The sequence below is a fragment of the Colletotrichum truncatum genome (assembly GCF_014235925.2).
Source record: "Colletotrichum truncatum strain CMES1059 chromosome Unknown Contig_0007, whole genome shotgun sequence".
Lineage (NCBI taxonomy): Eukaryota > Fungi > Ascomycota > Sordariomycetes > Glomerellales > Glomerellaceae > Colletotrichum > Colletotrichum truncatum.
Window position 1 is genome coordinate 161,109 of NW_027222404.1, and position 24,633 is coordinate 185,741.

The 24,633-nt window shown below is 43.9% G+C and overlaps 4 protein-coding genes across 4 annotated transcripts; 2 read left to right on the forward strand and 2 right to left on the reverse strand.

Annotated features, from left to right (window-relative positions):
• Positions 1 to 2,477: 2,477 nt before the first annotated feature.
• CTRU02_210419 (heterokaryon incompatibility protein) lies at positions 2,478 to 3,944 on the reverse strand (the record flags this gene model as incomplete). Its single annotated transcript, XM_070205447.1, has 1 exon — positions 2,478 to 3,944. The coding sequence occupies one exon, from the start codon at positions 3,942 to 3,944 to the stop codon at positions 2,478 to 2,480; it is 1,467 nt and encodes a 488-aa protein (XP_070060690.1).
• Positions 3,945 to 8,105: 4,161 nt separating this feature from the next.
• On the forward strand, positions 8,106 to 9,595 carry CTRU02_210420 (DUF895 domain membrane protein; the record flags this gene model as incomplete). The annotated part of the gene is made up of 3 exons (XM_036732213.2): positions 8,106 to 8,169; positions 8,221 to 8,319; positions 8,376 to 9,595. The coding sequence occupies 3 exons, from the start codon at positions 8,106 to 8,108 to the stop codon at positions 9,593 to 9,595; spliced, it is 1,383 nt and encodes a 460-aa protein (XP_036576139.2).
• An 8,068-nt stretch (positions 9,596 to 17,663) lies between these two features.
• Positions 17,664 to 19,346, reverse strand: CTRU02_210421 (reverse transcriptase domain protein; the record flags this gene model as incomplete). Its single annotated transcript, XM_036732211.2, has 1 exon — positions 17,664 to 19,346. One exon carries the CDS (start codon positions 19,344 to 19,346, stop codon positions 17,664 to 17,666), a length of 1,683 nt encoding a protein of 560 aa, XP_036576137.1.
• A 4,752-nt stretch (positions 19,347 to 24,098) lies between these two features.
• Positions 24,099 to 24,543, forward strand: CTRU02_210422 (uncharacterized protein; the record flags this gene model as incomplete). The annotated part of the gene is made up of 2 exons (XM_036732210.1): positions 24,099 to 24,332; positions 24,415 to 24,543. The coding sequence occupies 2 exons, from the start codon at positions 24,099 to 24,101 to the stop codon at positions 24,541 to 24,543; spliced, it is 363 nt and encodes a 120-aa protein (XP_036576136.1).
• Positions 24,544 to 24,633: the final 90 nt, after the last annotated feature.

Here is a 24,633-nt window from a genome sequence, read left to right on the forward strand (position 1 = left end):
TGGTAGATTCGAGGAAAAGAAGCTTTCTTCTGCTGGTTTCCGTAGATCCCAGTTACTCTCGCTTCTTCTCTCGTTAGCACGAAATCCCTACTTTTACCTGGGCTTGGGTATCCAGTTCAAGAAGTCGTCTCTTCTGGTGTTGACCTTGCTGATCTGCGGTTTGTCCGTAGCAGAGTGGTAATTGTGAAGTTAACCAAATTAATGGCAACTGTGAGGTTTACCACTGATCAGTGTAGGTTTCACAGGGGGTGAAACAGGGGGTGAAACGGAATTCCGTTCGTCAATAACAAATAACAGTAAATTGGTTCTAATCGATGGTTCATGATGATAGTTGAAAGTGGTGTTGTTGACTAGAAGGTGGGGATATTCCCCCTTGGCCTGTCACGTGGGTCTGGGAGGCTTGGGCCTCTCAGCCTGGCGGGCGTGTGGCTGGAAGTGCCACACGGCTCCGTATTCCAACTATCGCAACAATTAATATTATATGTGGGAGGAATATAAAATGTATGGTGAGCAAATTTGACGGAAGGACAAGAGTGATCTGAGAAACTGAAGCTGGGAAACTGCACCATGTAGGGATTCTATTGTAACTGGTCTTACAGAGTGGGTATACTGCTTCACGAAGTTTGGTCAGTTAAGCCATCTCCAAACGTAGCTTTCTTTCGAATGTTGTGCAATAGGCTTTAGTATCCTGGACACGAAAGTTGATCTCAAGTCGAGCCAAGTTTATTTGGTGATTGTAAAGATGCCCTAATCCCATCATGGCGGGGAACAAAATGCATTATGCCAGGCCAAAAGTGCATCTCGTAACAATGTGCTGGGTTGCACTGGCGCAGCAGCAATGGTCGCGTGGTCCTGCTGACTGACTCGGGATACGAAAAGAAAAAGACGACTCAGAGACTGAGTGTGTAAACAATTGCATCCGCCTAGGAGATTGAAACATGAATACGAGGTATATCGAATGAAAAGTAGTCTCTAAAAAGCCAGGCAAGCATCGCACATGTAGCCACGACTCATAGTCCTGTTAACAATGGTCGCTCGTGATGCTCCAGCCACGAGTCAAGAGGCTGGCTCTCATTAAATCTAATATACCACAACAAACAAGTTGCAGAGCAAAACACAACATGGATAGAACCTTTGCTTACCTACGCAAAAGATTGTCAGGTTATGCAAATTTCTAGGTAAATACTCGTTACTACATACATTGATTCTAAATACCCGTGTAAAGGCGCCAAAAGTTCCCAATTGGCTCTTATTTGGATGATCAGAATCTCTCCTTCTTACCATAGCTCTAAATTGCAGCACCCCCTTCAGGGTGCTTGCTAAGCTTAATTCATCCTATGTCCCCCATCGTCATTGTTGAGAACTGCCATCGGATCCACCTTCAGGGGATCCATATCGCATCAATAGAGCCATTTTTATTCATGATGTCGTTACCCAATAAGGTCTAGGCCTGGAATGCCTGGAAGCATATGTTCCACCAGCCACGGGGTCGGTATTTCGTCCATCGAGCTCCCGACAGAAACGCACGGCAACCTCGGCCCTCCAACCCACACTCCGTAAACCCATGTTCCTCGCAATACTACCCTCCATTGTATGCTAACACGTCGCCGAGGTAGAAATCCGCCGATACCCCTTCACCCAAGCGCTTTAGCGGTCTCACTAGTATATCGATACTATCCGTCTCATTTCAGAAGTCCCAGCATTTCCCGCTCAACAAGATCGATTGCCTTGCATCCTCTGCCAACTCCTAAGCCCGACTTCGGTAACCGCCATCCTTCAATATTATGTTTATTGCCTGTATGATCGTCTCCTGACTGGGATTGCCGGTTCGGAGTCTAACAACGCACCCCGCCCTTTCGCCCCACAGTGAGACCTCGATTCTATCCTCCGAGTCTCCATCTTACACCAGTAGCACTCCGTTCGTCCATCAATGAGTAAGCCCTTTGTAGCCGCCTATGACAGCAAAAACATCGACCTGCTAGAGGGCAACTCGCAAAGAAGGCAACGAGCCGCACGTGTTTTGGAAGGAAGGGTTTCATCGTCCTTGAGCCTCAGCTCGGCGTCCTTGGCGCCAAGGACAAGTATGGAGATCAAGTCGTCACAATAAGCCAGGCCCCGCACTGTAGGAGGGATCAGATCGCTGTTAAACACCGCCTTTGTCCTCTGACTCCGATTTTTAACTATTGGGAATAACATCAACCTACCCGGTAGGATATTTGTAACCCTCATGAATCTGGCCTCAGCCATTCTGGGTCTGTCTTTCTTTACGGAAGGTTTTCCCAGTAGCCAGCATACTGCCGCTCCCCAGTAGGTAAAATTCAATTAAGTTTTCTAAAACCAAGAATCCTGCGGTACTGCTTCCTACGTATTTATTCAAAGAATAGTAATAACACGTTCATTTTCCACGTCGGTCCAGAAGTTTTCAGTATCCTTCATAGAGCATATTCCGACTCGTTTCCATAATCCTTCGCCTTCATCTAGTAATCTAAGCCATAGACATATGACTTGAGCGTCTTGGTTTCGGTGTACTGCTGATACTCGGTTAACCTTCGCAAGAATAAGCAAGATACATTTGTCGGATCTCTTGGTGACGTGGTCAATGAATCTCTCATCAGCCATATTATAATTTTTTGCAATCGATATAGCAAGCTTTCCGTCGAATACATATTCGGTGCGAGGTCGGGGGCCCCAGTATCCTGGGTTTGTTTAATTTTGCCCTTGATTTTGATACAGCAGCCGATTGTTGGCTGGACTTCCGACGACAGCTCGTCGAACTGTATTACCGATGCCTGGTATTCAATCCTTTCCTTGCTAGCCTCCGGCTCACTGAGCATCGTGTATTGAACTAGCGAAGTTGTAGAGGCCCAAGACCAGGTTGGATAGTGTGCGATCAAAGCTCCCGGGGTTTCCGCCTGCCAGCTCAAGCTTCTCAGACAGTAATCGCCTTTCCAAACGCCCGCTACGAAGCGGTTATTTAGATTGACTTCCATACGACGAGCTACACCCAGAATTGCTGGTATGCGATCAGCCTGCTTGGTGATGACACGAGCACTATACTTGGTGACAATTTTCTCCCAAGCCTGGAAGCTTACATCTCTTTCCTGTACTGAGAGACCTCCATCGTCTTTTGCCATCGCTCCAGATTCTCCAGCAGCCAAAGCCGCCTGATTTGCGTTCAGTCGCAAGATTTGTCTTTCTGTTGTCATGGCCAGGCTGTCCGAATGCTGTCCGCTGAAAGCTCCGTCGGGATCGGTCTCGGCCGCACACATACTCAGACATATCCAACGCAGCTGGTCAGCCCCAAAGGACAGCATTCGAGCGCATAGAACCTGTTCTTGCAGGGTCCAGGCTCTAGTACTAATTGGGCTGTGCTCACCGGCCTTCCAGTCGCCCCCAGAGGGGACGACATATCTGCAGCTATTCCCATGAGGTTCGGGGAACGAAGCGGTTAACGGCACTGGCCGGACAGAAGCCTCATCTCGGTCTCTAAAGAGGCCTCCGTCAGAGTTGTCTGAAGCAAGCGCAGTGATGACAACATGCGTGTTGGTGTACACGGTCCCCATCTGTGCTGCTTCTCTCCTCCAATCCTTTTCGTCATCTTGGATGATGCAAAGCGAATGAATCCATAAGTACTTTACGCCGAGCTGTCTTGTGACACAGATTGCGTCTCTTAATGTCTTGGGAAGCTTTTCGTAAGGAATTTCGCGCAAATGACTTCTCAAAGTACTACTCGTCGTGCAAAGAACCTTGCCGGTGCCCCAGCAATAGCTCAGAGCGCAGTACGATGCGTGAAGGCCACCACTCTCCCAGAGGCGGGGCGGAAACCCATCTAGTCCGACATCTATGACACGTGTGGGGAGACGCGGGCTTTCTTGGGGACTTGGACAGTGGCCTAGCCCACCTCCGTGTTCAGCCACACAATTGCTGAGCCATCGTCGGGCCATCTCCATCGAAGCAGGCGACCCAGTACTGTTTGTTTGGTCCGGTTTGATAATTGGCATCATCACATTGTCTTCAGGAGAAATGTTAGCTTGATTTTCATTTCAATCAATCTTCAGGAAACCAGGTGACAATTGGAAAAAAAAAAAAAAAAAAAAAGAACGAACCGGAGATCGAGCGGCACCTCAGTCGACCAGACGTACCACCACATTTCACCTCCCACCAATTCGCATTATCTCTAAATTGTGATATGGTTACTTCCTCTCGGAAATTCATTTCGTATTTAACCACTTCATAATGCGGCAGCACAAAAGCCGGGTGATGCAAGGCATCTAACAGCACTCTGCACAAGAAGCAATTGCGAGATGCTGATTCTGTCAGATTTTCGAGCCGGTCCCACATCCACGTCCAGTCTTCTGCATTTGTTGCAGGCCCAGACTGCAACTCTGCACAGCGCTCACAGTGCTGTGAGGTCGGAACGTAGAAATCCGGTCCTTGTGGCGAAATAGCTATCGACATCGGCGCAGAGCGAGAAAGCAGCAAGCACTCTTTGTTTAAATGGGCTTGTTTTTCAGGTTTCAGGGACTATCTGTAATTCTTGAAACAGATAACACAGACAATAGTAAGAGTGCAAGACATAGATTACATAGAATGAAGGGAATAAGTGCCACTCAACCTGTGCTCAGCTCACCGCTTTTGATGAACCGAGTGAGACAACTTCGTCATAGATCAGGCAATCCAATGGATATATACTGGATCTTAGACCCTTCGCCGCTTAAATCCTTCTAGAGAAAAAATCAAAGTGCTATGCTCTGATTAGAACTCTAGCCTACTTCCGCCAAACTAGGGCACCACCCCTTTAACTACAGTATAACGTATATGATAAACGAGCGAGGCATTGATTTAGGATTATCCTATTGTACTTGTGGTGGATGTGCCCTTCCGCGGCACATCTTATATATATCTTGGGCTTGTTGTACTGATAGGACTTGTGGTGGGTGATCTCGTGGTAATTGTAGTATTGCTTTGGTTGTTCTCGACGTTTGAAGAGCCTGTTATAGTTAAATTCTTTTCCCGTCTGGAAAAAGTCTTTATTAAGTAGCCTCTGTGTATCCTCTGTCTTCCTAAGATATATTATCATTGAGCTGTACATCCTTTCGAGGCATTTATCGCTAAGCCACACCACATTCATAATTGGTGTGTTGTTCTCCTGACCAAACGCCGCTGAAGCTCTGTCCAATATATTCCCGCTGTCGTTACGTACTGCTGCACGGTTGACGCTGTCCACTCGCTGAGCCACTCTTGAAGCTGGGTCGTCGGCATCCAATGTGAACATTAGTGAGACCTTCTTTTTCAGGCATACGTATTGCTGGTAGAGGTGGAAGATAGACAGTACACTGGATGCCAGCCTCATGGTTCACTGTAAACATCTACTTTGTTTCACTTTGTCCTTGATATTCCACAGCCTCTTTGAACTTTTCAGAGTAGAGAATTGTCCTCAGCCCAGTTTATAATTCCCAATGTCGTTGTTGGTTGTCAACGCCAAAAATGAAGCTTTTGCTTGTTGAATTGATTAGAGGTTAGTGTAATTAAACACTTGACACTCCGGCATCAATTGGCTTGTATCTCTGGGTTGCCGACTTTAATGAACTGGATGATTGGTTTATTGCATGTCATCGGTATTTGCTTCCCGATATCTCGAATGATGTCTGATTTCCACACTGTATCTCACATTCTTCATGCCTTGACACCCTGCCAGCCTTTTACGCCATGATAACGTCCCGCACCCACATTTGGGCACCCCCCACATTTGGGCACCCCAAAAATCATGATGCATTTCACTATATATCAACTTCAGCCATTGATTATATTTAATCTATTGCCACAACAATACTATTTCCCTCAAGAGTAGGTAAATCAGACTTGCTGGATTTATCTGAGCTATCCTCAATTTCGCCCGCTTCAATTTGAGCCTTCCGAATAGCTTTAATGTTGGCAAACTTCGAATTTAGGCTCGTTGTGACCTTCTTCCGCTTCCTAGCCCTAGATGCCTCAACTTCTGCTTCCAGCGCCTCAATCTTTCGCTAAGCTACAGCCAGTTTATAGCTCTGTTTATCAAATCCCTTTTGAACCTTACGAAAAAGTAGTCGTTAAGTATTTCGATTATGCCTAACCTTGTTATATAAGTTAAATTAATCCTATAGCTTAGACTGCTTCGTTAGCGTTAACTAGCATACTGCTAATGTCTCTAATGCTTATTTTTCGCTTGCTATAGTATTAGACAGTCCCTTATAAGGCTAATCGGTCTGTCTAGCTAGTGTTAATAGGTTCCTAAGTAGAAGAAGGCTTATTAGCGGTTTAGCTATGCTTATAGGCTATAGACCTATATATTTCTAACTGCTAATAATATTCTTACTTATAAATGCTATATAGCATGCTTTTCTATAGTAAAGGAGAAAGTTTCTCTTACTTATAATAATGCTAGCGTCTTATTAATCTAGGTATAGAAGCTTTTTCTTATATATAGCTTTTAGCAGCCTAAATACTAACTAATCAAGCAGCTGAAGAACGTAAGATATATATAGCGGTAGGAAGAGTAAGAGTATCTTATTCTTAAAGCAGATATATATAAATTCTGTTATTTTATAGCTATTATGCCTATTAAGAATAAGTAATCTAGACTCTTTAAGGTCTTAGGGTTAGGTTAATAGTATAAAGACCTTCTATAGCTATTTTCTATTACTATAAACTTCTAGCTATTATATTTAGTTAAATCGAGAGGAAACTACTACTATTAAACAGTCTTCCCCTTATATATTATAAGTAGAGGCAATGCCTTGCTAGTTGCAGAGATATACTTAATTAGAAATGTCTAAGCCTAAGACCTAGGCTATTTCTTTCGAATAAAGCGAGTTTCTGATGATCTAAGAACTAATCTATTTGATCCTCTACCTTCTAAAATACCTGTTTCATCTATATTATATCGATTACTTGCTTTGATTGCCTATATCTTAGGTAGAGCGAGATGCTTAAACTATTCCGTGATTATATTAGTTAAGGCATTATTAACATGCTAGGAATTAATTGCTTTGCTTCTCTAAACCTTGATTGATGGATTTCTCTTGATAAATGATTAAACCTAGTTTCTTCCGAGAGGCTGGAAGTCTCTACGTGTCTATAGAATCCTCTTAGCAAAATCCTTAAGCTGTTGATAGGTTAGTGGAAAGCCTAGGGCAGCTTGTATTCGAATCCATTCAGCCAAGTGACTTTCCTAGGTTAGTAATAGCCTCTGTAACCTAGCGAAAGCAACACCTCTTGTTTAGTAACCTCTTATTCTGTTTTATAGTATAGTTCGTAGTATGCCCTTATCATAAGCTGCTTTTTTTATACTACAGCCGCTAGTAACAGCCTTAAGTGCCTTAAGCAAGTCATCTTCGGTATATTAGCGTATATAGGTATAAATAATAAGCATATAAAGTTAGATTATAATTAGTAAAAAGTTAAAAAAGTAGTAAATAGTTAAAGTTGAGGGGTAGTCATGGTGTTGAGCGATTTTTGGGGTGCCCAAATGTGGGGGGTGCCCAAATGTGGGTGCGGGACGTTACTTTCTTACCTCCTTCAGAACAAGACACCAAAAACACCCTTTGGCGCTGCCTTTGTGGTAAATGAAAAAGGAGTATGAGAAGTTAGTGAATTGAAGTTTGGAAGTTAAAATCCGGGACTCTTATCTCATTGATGAGGGCTTACTAATCTTCCTGTTGGCAAGCACGCCATCAATGCAAGAAAATACTCAATCACCCTTGGCTTCTCGCTTCCTTATCTCCACATTGGCCTGTTATCTCTTGCCAAAAGAGGAGGCCGGCACCGGGAGTTATGTACGGTTGTTGATCACAAGTCCCAGCGGTCTGGAAGCGTCTTGGTGCGACCAGGGCGGAAATGAGTGCAATGTTTCCAGTGAGGGCCTCAATGGCGTGCTCCGGGAGCAACGTCACCTATCAGGCGGCCATGTGCGAACAATGCCGCTACTCAAAAGTCTGCAGCGGGAATTTCTGCAAATTGCTCGCCTTCTCTTTTTGTGACCTTGGAGCTTCGAGACATAGGTTGTCGTAGCATTGCGGACCTGCTCGAGTCGTGTCAAGAGAGCCGTATTGTTTTCAGGAAACATGATGGCAGAGGAAAATCCTCCGCCCAATGAGGCTCAAATCAGTCAACAGCCAGAGAATACCACAAGTAAAAACCTCATTTGAGCTGTTTTCACCAGGTAATCTAACGTATCTGCAGTCAAGTGGTATCGATCGCCATTCTATAATGCAACCGTTCTAGGCATCTGCAGCTTCGCAGCTCCAGGTCTATGGGGTGCTATGAACTCCCTTGGTGCCGGTAACAAATCTCTCTCTCACTGAAGCTATTGCCTATCCAGTTCTAACAGGTTTTAGGCGGCGCTCAAGAGCCATACCTCGTAAATACGGGAAATGCCCTCACCTTCTGCCTTATGGTGGTCTCCTGCTGGCTCACCTCTGCGATTGTCAAATACATCGGCATCAAGGGTGCGCTGGTTATCGGCACTATCGGCTTCGCCCCGTACAGCGCCGGCCTCTACCTTAACAACCGTTATGGCGTCGAATGGCTTGTTATTCTCGGTGCAGCCTTTTGCGGCATTTCAGCCGGCATATTCTGGGCTTCTGAAGCTGCCATCGCCATTGCTTATCCTGAACCGCGCAACAGAGGACGAATGGTTGCATACTGGCTAACATGGACCAGAGTTGGTCAGATTCTAGGCGGTGCAATCAACCTTGGCCTGAATGCTGACCGAAGCGGGGCCGGCAAGGTCTCCTACAAAGTCTACATCATCTTCATCGCCCTTCAAGCTTGTGGTCCATTCGCGGCGATGCTGCTGAATAACCCATCCAAGGTACAGCGACGCGATGGAAAGCCGGTCGAGCTGACCATCTTCGACCACCCATGGGAGGAGATCAAAGCTACCACAAGGACCTTCCTCAAGCCTAAGTTCCTTCTCTTGATTCTTTGGATCGGTCAAGGCGTGTACTCCGAGTCCATCTTCTTCACCTACATTGCTCTTTGGTTTTCAGTTCGCGCCAGAGCTCTCGGCTCGTTCCTGTCTGGCATCGTGGCTGTCATCTCTGGTAACCTTCTGGGGCTTTGGCTTGACCAAAATCAAATTGCCCTTAAAAAGCGTGCTCGCTGGGCATTTGCTGTCATTATGGTGACGCAAGGTGCGTGGTGGCTCTGGTTGACAATCAACGTCACCGAATACCGTCGCACCCAGCCAACTTTTGACTGGAGTGATCCCGGTTTTGGAAGGGGCTTCGGGGTCTTCATCTTCTTGGTTTCGGGCTTCCAGCTGAATTACAATTTTGCCTTCTTCATCATTGGTCAGATCTCCGAGAGTCCCCAGGAGACGATAAGACTCTCGGCGCTCCTGCGTGGCACTGAGTCCGCATGGCAAGCTGTTAGTTACGGGCTGAACGCCATTCCTATTTTCGCTCTTGTTGGCGGTCCGTACATCAACTTTGGACTTTGGGGCGCGTCGCTGTTGCCCGCCTGGCTGGTGATTAAACATCTGGGTAATGATAACAAGAGAGGGGATTCAGAAACAGCTTCACAAGCGGATGCCATAGATGTCGGCAAGGAGTAGGCGAAAGCAAGCTACTTGATAAGGTCTAGCCAGCATCATAGGTGCTGGACTTGTACACTGAAGGCTGGTTTATGGTATCATTTGGTTCGGTGTCCCTGTGCTATTTGACATACCAGAGTTATATCTACATATAGTCCTTCTAGTATGTTCTTGAAAGGATAAAGAAATCGTGTTGTGTAATTATGTCTTTGCTCAACGGATTTGTTAGTTCGCGAGTAATCTGCTTTCCCCAGACATAGTGACGTCAGGTACCAGCAGGTGCGGTAAAGCGATGGATCTGACACGGTACTTACTTTTAGTATCAACCTGGCTCTTTTTTTCGTATTATATAGGAAAATATAGATATTACTACAATTGTTATTATAAAGGCGGTATTATCGTGGCATGGGTTCTTGCATGACGTGGTTTCACTTCCATCTTTTCACTTTACTTCAAGTATACAACATTATCATCTCCCGGACACTTTCTTATGTTTTCGTGATGTAACCTTCTAAGGGAGAACACGTACAGTCTTTCATCTCAACTGACTGAACATCGATTCACTAGTCTCTAAATCTGCATCACTTGGCAGACGCACGCAGAAGAATCATTTGAACTGAAGAATGCCAACAGTGAGAATGCGAAGGAAAATAGGTTCCCGCTGTCGTTTTTACTCCATCGTTAAGGTCACCCACAGACAGGCTCGGTGATCTCCTGCTTGGTAGCAGACGTTTTGGGTCTTCTGAAACTTTTGCAACACGTGCAAACTCATCTGAATTCAAAATTTCGGCAGGTCCGGGAGGCTAAATTTCATTTGATCTTAGAGCTTCCCGTCTTCTGGCCCGTTCTGGCCTTTCCGTTCTGGCCTGAAAGTGAATGCTCATCCGAAGGTCCGTGACATGGAGCCGACTGCCCGTGGCTTCCTGGCCAACCTGCAGCTTGAATAGCTGACCCCAATTTGGTTGCGTACTTAATCCAACAACGGGCATCTTTTCACGATTTTGAAGCTCCTAACCTCGGTTGAGAAAGACTTGCCATGTGAACCCAACACTAATAATTCATTCAGCCTTACCGAAGTAGCAAGCATACTTCGAGGGAACGATTTGCGGGGAACCTACGGCAGTCCGCAGGGCGCACTGGGTCAAAATTCAAGGTAGTGATAGGAACACCCCATAAGCGTAAACATATGTAATCTCGCGTAAAACGATTTTTGTTTTTATACATTTCTAGGTAGGTATTTGCCTTTTTAGGAAATAAGGGTTTACTATATAGAACTATAGCCCCCTACGAGGCTTTATAATAATCCGTCGGAGGTTAGATCTTCCGGTTCCGGTTGATTAGGTGTATAGTCTGTACGCCTAAATCGACAAATAAATAGGAATTTAGTAGGGCTTAGAACTTCTTCCTTTTCCCTACGCTAAGCAGAGTTTAGGTATATAACCCCTACTATATAGAAATTTATAACGCTTTCTATACTGTTTTATAGAGATTTAGTTTTTATCCTTTATTATACTTCCGTTTTCTTTTATCTTCTCTATTTTTGATTTTTTTTTCCGATTTTTTAAGCTTTTATATATTTCTATATAATCATTTACTAACTATTAGCTTTTATATAGATTCGCATATCCCCAGGCGCTAGGCGTCGCCCCCGTTACATTACGTATAGTTTTCTAGCAAAGCTTTACAACATCCTATAATATCCTACAACATCCTACAACATCCTTACAATCCCGAACGACACTCGACATTACTTTACACTACTATACATCATGGCTCAGGATATAGAGCTAGCTGCCGAGCTCGTGCCGGATAAGATCGGAGACATAAAGATTCCTACGGAGTTGCCTGCCGAGCTACCCTCTATATATACTTATGCTCTCGGAACCGGCTACTACCTTACCTATATATATACTTTTATAATTCCCTTATAATATTATACTAACTTGTTATAGATAGTATTCCTTATGCTAGTAATACTCTTATTAATAACATTCTAGATAATAAGGAAACGGAGGTATAGTCTCCTTATACCCCCGTACGTACCTTACTCTTTTGCTTATATATTATATAAGCTTATAACTTAATCGATATTTGCTTTATAGTTAAGAACGGAAGACGTTAGAAAAAAGCGCTTAAGTATAAGCGTGCGTAGAATGCTAACTCTTTCCTTATATACGTATACGGAAATACGCGCGAGGGTAAGGACTAGTATAAGAACTATATTAAAGGCAATAGTCTATATAATACCTATATTATTCTAGACGGCTATGCTAGCTATGCTAACTATATATATAATTCCGGCGCTTCTAACTATAGCTTCGGTAAGTTTCGTCCTAACCTATATATAACTAAATATAAATCTAATCTATTCTATATAGCCCCGTCCCCCTCGAAGCAACCTACCGCAGAGATTTATACTTCCGCCCCGAGTAGTAAGAAGTTATATATCTCCTATACGGAGTATAACTTTCTTAACGCGGTCCGTAGCGTTAAGCCTAAGCATATACAACTTATTAGAAATACGTTAGTTTCTATCGCAGACAAGCTTACTAATATTAAGTACGGTACGTTATTATTGTTACGGCCAGCTATCTGACAGTAGGGTTCTGCTAACAGAAGGTGCAGTAAGAGACTAACACTGGTTCGTAGAGGTCGTTCTGGTAGATCGTAGGGTTAGGGTAAGGTGATCAGTCTTACACTATGGTAACGAGGTTCTTAGTATTCACAATACTGAGAGGTAAGCTGAAAGTCATTCGAGGATGAATCACAAGTTGATTGCTGAAGAACTATCTAGAGGGCTTGAGCAGATGCTCAAGTCCTGGTCTATATACAAGTCCCGTTTCCCAATGTCTTGGAGAGTCTATAGAGTCGCTCGTCGACTCTATCGACTCTCTTCTGATTGGTCCTTTACAGGAGTCTACAGAGTCGCTCGTCGACTCTGTCGACTCTGTCCTGATTGGTCGATTGTCACGTGACTTGTAACGTAGTTCTTCCTTGCCGAGAGGTTTACCCTTGTTCCCGTGATCCTACGTACATATGTCCTGTCGTAGCCGCCCGACCCAGTGGGTCTGTTAAGTGCATCTGACGGGTCGTAACATCAGGTCTCCCCTCGATGGTCTTGTCCTCAAGGCCAACATAAGTAGGTCGTGGCTTCCCAGGTTGGGGAGTCGTCAATCGTGCTTCCTTGTTTATTCATGATGCTGACATCATGTCAGGTCGCGTTCAAAAATCTAAATCAAAGAACCCTGTGGCTTATAAGGAACTTAGCCAGCTTGTCGATTTGTTCGGGTTCATCATGCCTGTCCCTTGTTCCGGTTGCGCGGCTGCCGGTGTCGACTGCGTCGTTTCCGAAGTTAATTCTTCTCGTTGTTCGCGTTGCGTTGCCGATAAGCATTCTTGCGACATTCACGGTCCTTCCGCGGCTTCCCTCATTCGGGTTCGGCAACAGAAAATAAAAATTGATGATGAGCTTGAGAAAGCTGAAGAAGAGCAGTTAGCTCTTATGGCGAAGATTCGTCGTTTACGAAGGCGTCGCAAGGACATCAATCGTGAGGCGACTGATCTCATTCGATCTGGTTTGCGGCGTGTGGAGGAGGTTGAGAATGAGTATCGTTCCGAGGTTCTTGGTTTGCAGAGTGCTAGCTCGGAAACTGTGGGTGCACTTCATTCCCTGGGTGCTATTGGCGTCGTGGATTGGTCTGGCGTCGGTTTGGACGACTGGGGTCCAGAGACGTCCTCTGGTGCCAGTATTGTTGGAGTTCTTCCTGAGCGTGTTCCAGGTTCTTAGCTGGTTCCCACGAATCGTCTTCGTGTCCATAGTTTTTCCACTTAATGAAGTATTCTGTTGTTTCGTCATTCCTCCGGTGGTCTAGAATGCGTTCTACTTCGTATTCGGTGTCATCTGTTTCCACAATGATGCAGTCTTCGGTATGTATACCGTCCGGTGCTGGTTCTAATAATGAGACGTGAAAGACTGGGTGATATTTCATTGTTTCCGGTAGTTTCAACTCGTAGTTGACTTCGGAAATTTTCTTCGTGATTTCGAAAGGTCCTAGTTTTTTAAAGTCGAGTTTGTCGCTAGGTCGTTTCGTTTTGATGTTTCGCCGTATGAGGTAGGCGCTACCTCCCTCTTTTAGGGGTGGGCCTCTCACCCTATGTCGGTCGGCGTGTTTCTTCATTCTTTGCCGTACGAATTCGAGTTCTTGGGGTAGTTTTTGTTGGATTTCCTTAAGTTTCTTGATGTCTGCTACTGCTTTTATCGCGGCAGAGCCGGTTCGGGGTTCTCCATAAGCGGTAGGGTTAAATCCATAGTTGAGGAAGAAAGGTGATTCTCGCGTGCTTTCTCCTATTGAACTGTTGTATGCGAACTGTGCGGTTGGTAACAACTTAACCCAGTTGTCCTAGTCGTAGTTCACATAACTCCTTAGGTACGTTTCCAGGATCTGGTTGATTCTTTCCGTTTGTCCGTCGGACTGCGGGTGGAAGGCAGTGCTGAGGCTGTGCTTTGCTCCGAGCTGCGAGATCAGGGATCTCCAGAACTTGGACGTAAAGACTGATCCTCTGTCTGATACTATTTCCTGGGGCAGGCCGTGTTGGCTGACAATGATCCTGAGAAAGGTGTATGCTAAGTCTTCTGCCGTGCTTGATTCCAAGTATGGTATGAAATACGCGTACTTCGTGAATCTATCCACAACCACTAGTATACTGTCGTACTGTACTTTAGTAAGTAGTTCTCTCGATTTTGGTAGTTTGACGATAAAGTCTAGAGAGATTGAGTGCCAGGGTGCTGGTGGTGCTAGCAATGGTTGTAATTCTCCATATGGTTTGTGTCTGCTGGGCTTACTTTTTGCGCAGACTTTGCAATCCTTGATTGCGTCAGCGACGTCTTTTCTTGTTACTCGCTTGTCGTGGTGTTGTCTAATTCGTTTCCAGGTTTTCGTAACTCCTTGGTGACCGTGAGCGGGTGCGCTGTGTATCTCCCTGATCTGGTCGTGTGTCATTCTTCCAGTCGTGCTGGTCTTGACACGGTCGCCGATCATTAAGAGTTTCGCGGCGGGTACGAGGTCGCCATTATCTTTTTTGAGGATAACCTAAGTTTCTTCTGGGACTTCGTCCTTGTAATCGGGTCTTCGGCTGAGCGCGTCTGCTCTGCCGTTTTCTAATCCTTTCCTGTAGATGATTCTGAAGTTGAATTCTGAGAGGAATTCTGACCATCTGATTTGTCGTTTGTTAAGCTCTTTCGAAGTGGTGAAGTGTGCTAGATTCTTGTGATCCGTGTATACTTTTACTTCGTACTTTGTTCCTGATAGTTGGGGTCTCCATTCTTTGAATGCGTCGATAATTGCCATAAGTTCCTTATCATGGATCTGGTAATTCAGTTCAGGTCCTTGGAACTTCCTTGAAAAGAATCTACAGGGGTGTAGGACTCCGTTCTCGTCCCTTTGGCCTAGCTGCGCTCCTTCAGCTTCGTTCGAAGCATCCGTTTCGAGCTCGAAGGGCTTCTCAGGGTTCGGAATCTGGATGACGGGTTCCGATGTGACCTTGTCCTTGACTTCTTGGAACGCTTTCTGTTGTTTGTCTATCCATTCCCAAGGTGCATTTTTCTTAGTAAGTTCGGTAAGAGGCAATATCGTTTTGGAGTAGTCTTTGAGGAATTTTCGGTAGAAGTTGACAAATCCTAAGAAGGATAGTATGTCCTTCGGGTTTTCTAGTATAGGCCATTCTTACACAGCCTTGATTTTGTTAGGGGACATCTTGATTACGCCTGGCGTGATTATAAACCCTAAAAATTCTACTTCCTGTTTATAAAACAGACTCTTCTCTAGTTCCACAAGTAGCTTCGCTTGTTCGAGTGCTTTGAGAATCTCGTAGACATGCTTCTTATATTCTTCCAACGTTTTGGAGAATATAAGGATGTCGTCGAGGTACACAACAACAGACTTGTCCAGATATTCCCGTAGTACTTGGTTGATCATAGTTTGGAATGTAGCCGGTGCGTTGGTGAGTCCAAATGGCATGACTAACGTTTCAAACTGTCCTCTTCTCGTTCGGAAGGCTGTTTTCCACTCATCTCCTTCTGCAATTCGGATAAGGTTGTAGGCTCCTTTAAGGTCTAAGGCTGTGAACCATTGGGCCTCGTAGAGTAGGTCTCTTAGTTCCGATATGAGGGGCAGTGGGTAACAGTCTTTGATCGTAATATCGTTGAGTCGTCGATAATCGACACAAAGTCGTTTCTTCCCGTTCTTCTTTAGTACGAATAGTATAGGGTATCCTGCGGGTGATTTCGAAGGTCTGATGAATCCTTTCGCAAGATTTTCGTCAAGCCATTCGTCTAAGGCTTTCATTTCTTCTTGGTTGAGTGGGTATATTTTGTTAAAGGTGGGTTCGTGTCCTTCCTTAATTTCGATCTTGTAATCCCACTTGCTGTGTTCCGGTAATCCGGTCTCGAGTTCTGGTGCAAAGAGTTTGCTATAGACCCTGTATTCAACAGGTATCTTTGACATTGGATCTTCCGTGACTTTGTCAATCGTCGTGGCTGCTAGCGTCCTAGTGCCAATGTCTTTTATCCTTAGCATCAGGCGTGGTCTTGCTCTGGTTGCTGCTAGTAATCCGCATGAGGCCTTCGTCGAGTGCTTCTCAGAGGCTGGATTGAATTTTATTCGGCCGGTAACCCAATCGATTTGTGGGTTATGTCTTCGTAGCCATGGAATTCCGAGGATAACGTCGTGGTTTCCTATCTCCGTGATGTCGAGGCTGATAAGCTCCTGATGGCCATGGTAGAGCAAAGGGAGTTGCGCTGTCTCCTGATCAATGCTGCCTCCGCCATACTCGACTTCTTTCCCTTCTACATTCCTTAGTCGGTAAGGGTTTTGCTTCTGATTCCATGGTATTTCTCGCTGTTGCACTATTCGGGGTGCGATAAAGTTTCCTTGGGCTCCTGAGTCTATCAGGACCTGTGTGGTATATCCGCCTAGGTTTACTGTGATCTTCATTTATGCGTCGTCGTCGAATGTAGCATATAGGGACTTGCTGGGGGAGCTCGCCATGTGTCCCGGACAAGGCGGCTCTCCTAGTTTTTTGAGTAGAGGGCCTTCTCGCCCTTCTTTCGGTCTCTGCCGAGGTTACTTTCTCTGATTCCTAGACGAGGTGGGCTGGGCGTCTCGCCGTCCTGTCCTTGCTTGTCTAGTTCTTATTGTCGGAATCTCCAACTTTCGCTTTTTGGAATATAGTGGAGTTTGCATAGGTCTTCCCTGCAATTCCACCAGACTCCCGTGAAGTGGTTCACACACTTCTGAGGGTATTCGACGCTGGGTCGTAGGAATGCTATTCCATTGTTGTTAGTTTTCCATTCTCCGGGTTCTCCCCGTACTTCCCAATATGAGAGTTCTTGTTCCTCATGGGCTCTGCGGATTCGCAGTTCTTCTTTTCTTTTGGGGTATAGTTCGTTTTCTGCTTTCTTTAAGAGATGGTAGGCGCAGTGATCGAAGATGCAGTAGATCCATGCTATCTCCTTGTGTTCTCTGTGCTGTGTCGTAATCCTGGGATCGTCTTCCAAGAATATTTCTTCATCCCGGGTTTGTGTGATTGTTGTAGGGATTTTGTTATAATATTCTTCTACATGGAAGGCGATCTGTTAGCAGTCGTCTTGGGGGTCGATGTATTTGTATTCTAGTACTTCCTTAATTTTTTCCATTCTGTCGAGATGGTGTTCTTCTTCTGCGTCTTCCGGGTCGGTATCGTCTATCGACGTTCCTTGTGGACGTACTTCCGCCGAGGGTAGTCCGTCTACGACGTCTTCAGCCCATTCCGAGATAGGTTGAGGAGTAGCGCGGGTTCTTTATGGCAATTCAAAGGTCGAGTCGCTGGCTACCGTGGTATATGGTGAGCTCCATCGTTGGCTTAGGTTGTCCTTTGCTTGGTATACTCGGGTCTGGGTGCTGGCGTCCCTGAATTGTTGTTGTCTCAGCATTTCATCCAATTGCTCGGTGGCTTTGCGGGCGTATTTGCTGGCTACCGCGAGGGTTCGTTCCGTCTTTCCATCGTTTTAGGGTTGGTAGATAAATTGGGTTGCTTTGTACTTGAGTTGATACTATCCTCGGGTGTTTCCGCGTAGTGCGATGCGGCGGTCTCGGGTTTTCCGCATGTGTTGGAGGGTGTCTCCAACTTCGCTGTTGTTTCGAATTTGCATCGTGTAGTTGATGGCGTCTTGTATCCGTTTGATGGCTGTCTCGTTTTCTTCTTCGAGTTTCCTGGCTTCTTCTTCTGAGAGACTTTCCGGGGTGTTTACTTCATTCGTCTGTCGATAGTTGGCGAGGCGTGGGATGTCCCATAAGAGTCCCGGTTGGTACACAATGCTACCATCTTGGAAGGCGTTGTTGAGTTCCGCGGCCTTCTTCGCTTGTTCCCAGTCGTCGAGTGGCTCTTGTCGCTGCTTAGTGTAATCCGGTCCACCGGTGTATCGGTCTATCACAGCAATGGCCTTGGGTATGTTGGTGGTGTCGTATCCCGATCGTCCTGCTGGGTTTTGAGGGTACCATCCACTATTCTCTTTTGCATGCCTGTGCGTAGTGCAATCATTGTCATAGCAGGCTGTCCATCCCTTTTCTTCGTGGCTAGGGATTTTGGTTGCAGCGTTGGCTTGCTTAGGGGTTGCCGTAAGTTTCTTAGGCTGTATGCAGTGTCTGGCCATGTGTCCTGGCTTGTCGCAGTTGTAGCATTTGAATTCTCTGCGTCTGGGTTTGTCTTTTTGCGCGACGCTCAGGTCCATGGGTCCACTGTGTTGTCCATGTGCGGTGCTCTGCTGATTGTTGTTCCTGTTGTTCTGGTTTTTGTTGTTGAACTTGTGTTGAGGTTGCCATTGGTATTTCTTTCCTGAGTTGGCTGTTTGACGTTTTTCTCCTTTTTCCTTGCGTCGTTCAAACAGTCGGTTGTTAATCTTAATAGCGTATTCGACATAATCAAGGAAGCTAGGTAGCGTGTCCACTTTGGCCATTTCGTCCTTGACGTCGTCCTTGAGACCCTGGTAGAAAGCGAAGACTTTGCTTTCGTCGGTCATGTCGAGTCTGGCTGCGAGTCGTCGAAATTCTGCGGCGTACATTGTAGCTGATTTGTTTTGTCGTAGGCTCGCCAGTTCTCTTTCTGCTTGTCTTTTCTCATCGGGGTCTAAGAAGAGAGATTGAAGGGCTTTAACATATCCACTGAAGCTGAAAAAGATGTCCTTCACTTCTTGACTGTATCTCTCGATAGGGGTGTCCAGCCATTCTTGTTGGAGGGGTTCGAACCAAGCGAGGGCCTTCCCTCTCAAGAAGGTGGCGGCGTGGACGACACGTTCGGTATCGTTCTGGAACGTGTTGATGTGGAAGGCTTGGTAGGTCCGTATCTGTACCAAGTATCCTTTGAGCTGTCCAGGGGTTCCGTCGAAGGTGGTAGGGGTGTTGAGCTTAAGGCGTTCTCTTCCTTCGACAGGAGCTGATATGACGTTCGCGGCAGCTCGAAGGGTTGTGACTTCCTTCTCTAGTTCTTTGGTGCGGCGGGCTTGTTCCTGTAGCTCCTTGAGGGCTTTGACGTTCTGGTTGAACAGGTTTTTCATTTCCCTGAGCTCGTTGTTGTTCCGCTCAAGTTGCCGCTTAAGTTCTTCATTGTCGTCATCGCTATCGGATTCCTCCTTCATTTCCTGGTCTTGAATCTCTTGGGCCAGATTCTGGGGAATACGTCTCTCGGACGTGGACGAGGTTCCAGGAGTAGGGTTTTCGGTAGTTCCGTGCGAAGACATCTTGTCTTATACTGTTCGTTAGTCTCAAAGGGCAACTTACTGAACAGGAGCAATCAAAGTGTTACGGCCAGCTATCTGACAGTAGGGTTCTGCTAACAGAAGGTGCAGTAAGAGACTAACACTGGTTCGTAGAGGTCGTTCTGGTAGATCGTAGGGTTAGGGTAAGGTGATCAGTCTTACACTATGGTAACGAGGTTCTTAGTATTCACAATACTGAGAGGTAAGCTGAAAGTCATTCGAGGATGAATCACAAGTTGATTGCTGAAGAACTATCTAGAGGGCTTGAGCAGATGCTCAAGTCCTGGTCTATATACAAGTCCCGTTTCCCAATGTCTTGGAGAGTCTATAGAGTCGCTCGTCGACTCTATCGACTCTCTTCTGATTGGTCCTTTACAGGAGTCTACAGAGTCGCTCGTCGACTCTGTCGACTCTGTCCTGATTGGTCGATTGTCACGTGACTTGTAACGTAGTTCTTCCTTGCCGAGAGGTTTACCCTTGTTCCCGTGATCCTACGTACATATGTCCTGTCGTAGCCGCCCGACCCAGTGGGTCTGTTAAGTGCATCTGACGGGTCGTAACAATTATATATATTTAGTACCGTCTATATATCTTTACTAACTATAGTTATATATAGATAAGAACGAAAACATCGAGATCGAGCTTTATTGCGACTAAGCAAGACCTTATAAAATCCTATACGACCGTATAATAACTAGATATAACGTAAATATATATTTACATAATGCTATAGATACCTACCAAGGCATATAGAATCGGGAATCCGGCGTATAGAAACGATAGGTATATTTATAAGAATAGGAGGATAGATATAAGCGTTTACGGTTAGTAACTTTGGTTTGCAAGTTAAGTACTTCTATATAAGGTTTAGTACCCTTATACAGAAGCGTAAGACTGTCCGTACCCTTACGTTTTTAGGTTTTTTTTAAGATACCTAATTCGTATTTCTTTACTAATATCTATATTTTCCCGTTCTCCCTCGTAAATCTCCGTATAGACTATTGCAATACCTTACTATAGCTAGCTAGCTACGTATCGACCTTACCCCTTTTTAATCTATTATTATTAAAAAGTTTTAGAATAGCTAGACTTATTCTAATATAATTATATATCTTTCCGAATTATTCTAAATTCAGGTCTCTCCGTCAACATTTAAACGTTTCTTATAAAGCTTAAACCTTTGCTACGAAGTCCGTATAGAATTTTCCAGCGCCTTACTATAACGTATCTTCTAGCTCTTCTTTAATCATAAGCTATCCGATTTAGATATTCTTTTATACTTACGGACGGAAGGCTTTATAGTCTTATAACGTAGCTTAGAAGATATTTGAAAATACTATAAACTATAGCGTTGTTAAACCCCCGAGTAGCTTCAAGCAGTATTTTACTAAGCTATAAACTTCCTTACCTCTATAATAAGTAATAAAGCACGCGTTATACAAGACTTTAGCTAAGAATTCCTCTTTATATATATATGCTAACGTAGCTATATTATTAGCTACTCGGTCTTATATAAAGCATATCGTATAGTTTTTCCCGAGGAAGTTATAAACCGACTAAAAGAGATCCGATACCGGCGGAAAGGTTAGACTACGCTAGGTCTAAACTTTATATAGTTACTTAATATATATAATAAACTACTTCCGTTTAGGTTTAAGATATATGCTAGCATCGATATATACTCCCGTTATATTATATAGTTTTACGTTAGGTTTTGTTGGAACGGTAGGTAGGAATCTCGTAGATAGTACGATATCCTTATAACAGGGTATTAGAGTAAGGGAACTTGTACTTATGAAGTAGGGCTTTAATAGTAAAGAATGTATAGGCTTATATTGAAGCTGAGTTGGTTGAGGAACTAATAGCTAGCTAAGGGAGAGAATTAGGCTAGTTATATAGTAGTATAACGTCGCCTATAATAGCTAATATAGGAAGCTATAAGCTAGGTTTAGTATACGTAAGTATATACGTCAACTAGCTTATAAAGCAGCTTATAAATCAGACTAGAATCTTCTTTAACTAAATAGACTTTTAGATAAGGTTAAAGAGAGTATTCCATAGGGATCTGAATGTCATATGTTTAAACTAGCAAGCAGCCATTCTTAGCTAGTTACTTTTGTAAGTCCTACTAAGTCTTAGATAAGACTAAATAGGATAAATAAGTAAAATAGAAGTATAATATACTTATACTTCTAACAGGAAGTAATAGTAGTTTAGAAATAGATAAAACTTAAGTATATAGAGTATGCCTAAACGATTATTTCCTCTTATTATACTACTATTTCGTCCTCTTCCTTATCTTCCTAGCTACCCTTCTTAAGAGTTATATCCTCTTAAATAACGTCTATATAGCCTTGCTACTTAACTTGCGAGTGCGTATGCTTGCATAACTTTATTCCTTCTCTCTCCTGCTTTATTACTTCTTATGCTTTAAGAGAAGGCTTTCGTTCGGTTTAAGTTTAAATTCGAGTTAGAGGTTTAGGCGTAAGCGCTTTCGTAAATATATTAATAATAAGTAAAGGTATTATATTAGTTATTACTATGTTAAGCGTATATTGTTTTAGTCGTAACTTTTTTAATACTTATAGTTTAGTAATAAGCGGATCTACCTGACTTTCGGAAATAAATACGATAGTATAAACGTCTTTATTAAGGGTAATTAAGGCTTCGCGAAGAAAGGTAAAAAGGTCTTTAGCCTCGTACGCTACCTTACGAAACTTATACATATCCGTAGGATTCTTTAAAGTAATAGGTATTGCCTTTTAGGTTTAGTTAAGGAATTGCTTCTTAGACGTAAACTTTACTAAGACCTTACTTATTATATCTATATATAAAGTAAACTTAGAAGTTAATAAGAACTATAACTTCCTAATAAACTTTTTAATAGACTAAACCTAAGTATATATTCGAATAGAGATTTTATCTATATCCGTAATATAGAAAGATATAAGCTATAGGTAAATAATAATATGTTAGAAGTATAAGTATATTATACTTCTATTTTACTTATTTATCCTATTTAGTCTTATCTAAGACTTAGTAGGACTTACAAAAGTAACTAGCTAAGAATGGCTGCTTGCTAGTTTAAACATATGATATTCAGATCCCTATGGAATACTCTCTTTAACCTTATCTAAAAGTCTATTTAGTTAAAGAAGATTCTAGTCTGATTTATAAGCTGCTTTATAAGCTAGTTGACGTATATACTTACGTATACTAAACCTAGCTTATAGCTTCCTATATTAGCTATTATAGGCGACGTTATACTACTATATAACTAGCCTAATTCTCTCCCTTAGCTAGCTATTAGTTCCTCAACCAACTCAGCTTCAATATAAGCCTATACATTCTTTACTATTAAAGCCCTACTTCATAAGTACAAGTTCCCTTACTCTAATACCCTGTTATAAGGATATCGTACTATCTACGAGATTCCTACCTACCGTTCCAACATAATATCTATAGTTAGGTTTAGAACTAGTTTCTTCTAGGTTTGCTAGATACTAGCTATACGCTCCTCTAAGCCTTTAATAAGAGTAGTAAGGAGACTATTGTCTAGCTATATATCTAGTATATAAAGTGCTTGTTCGATCGGGTTAGTTGTAGTATTAGAAAGTCGTATACGTAATAAAATCGTAGTCGTTAGAGTTTCGAAGTCGTTAGTATTAGTAAGGTCGATTTCGTCTAGTTCTTATACTTAGGATAAATCGATTAAACAAAATGCATACGTCTTCTACTTCCATAGCAGTTTTGCTAAGAAGTAGTCTAGGTTAGCCTGCTTAAGGCACCTTAAAGACATATTCGTACAAAATATAGTAAATATTATTATTAAGAATTAAGAATATACTCCTATACAGCCCCGTAAAACTCTATACATGCACGTATACGAAACATAGAATTTGCTTAAATTTGTGATAATTACATAGTAAAGATAAGAAGCTTAACTATCTATACGGGTGGTGTATGCTTATCTCGTTTATGCATCCTAATTAGGCAATGTTTGAATTTTGACCCAGTGCGCCCTGCGGACTGCCGTAGGAACCCGCCATTTCGGGTGCAGAGAGTCATGCTTTCTGGGGTCTTAGTCAAAGTGTGGCTTGGAAGTGCCGATTTAGAAGAACCTTTCTCCAACGTTTCCAATATATAGAGGGGGCCTGCAGATGTGGAGACTGCAATAGTTGAATTGGGACAAATTCCGCCCGAACAGCTATTATGATAAGCTTTTCTCAGCCAATTTTAACCTCGACTCGTCTCAAGATTCAGCGCCTGACGATGGCTAGCTCCGCTTGCCCAGAAACACGCAGAGCATGGCTGTAGTTCCAGGCCTTCTGCTAACAGTAAAATCTACGCCATTGGTCGGCAAACGCGGCATTGGCTCACGCGCGCTTGAGCTGTTCCCATGTCCTTAGTTGTAGCACATTGACTCGCAGGCAGCGTGCAACCCCTTGTAGGCATTGCGAATACTCAATTTACATCGCAATAGTGCGTCGCAGATCCAGCCCGAAATTGTCCGTCCAAGACCGTGAACCAAATCGATCGGCAATTGATGAGCGAGGAAACGTTCAATAGTATAAAACCAGCAGCTTCCTTCACGAGTAGCGGATCATTTAACACACATCATCGATCTCTTCAAACAGCAGCAAATTCAGCTTTATACCTCGACTTTCGTTCAAGTAAAAAACCAAGTCAGAAACTCACACCCAAACTCGCTCTTCAAGACCACAATCTCTCAAAATGCTCGGCCGCACCGTTCTCTTCCTTGCTCTCGGCGCTTTCGCCTCTGCCCAGACCCTTGAGGGCTTCCCCAACAGCATCTCGTGCCAGCAAGACGCTGGCGGCGAAGCCACTGTATCAAAGGCCGAACTGAAGGAGGCCATCGTCGGCCCCAAGGGAACCATGAGTGACCCATCTGCTGCCAATGTGGCCTCGGGCAAATGCTCTACGCTCTCTGGTATCCCACTTTACACGGTAAGTCGCTATTCTTTCGGAGAAAACTCACTACTGTTTTCCCTTGGTGTAAGATATGGGTACTGATTGAGGAATGGTATAGGTCGGTGCTGCTGGAAAGGCAAACGTTGGTTTCGCGTTTGATAAGGCCAAGAACACATATCACTACTGCTTTGCACAGGGTGCTGTTGACAAAAAGATCGGATACCCCAGTCAATGCACTGAGAAATAGACGCATAGGAGATACAGGCCTACATTGGTGGAGTTTAGCGTGTTCTCATATTCTGTATTCTTTCGATATGCCACGAATCAAGATTTTGAA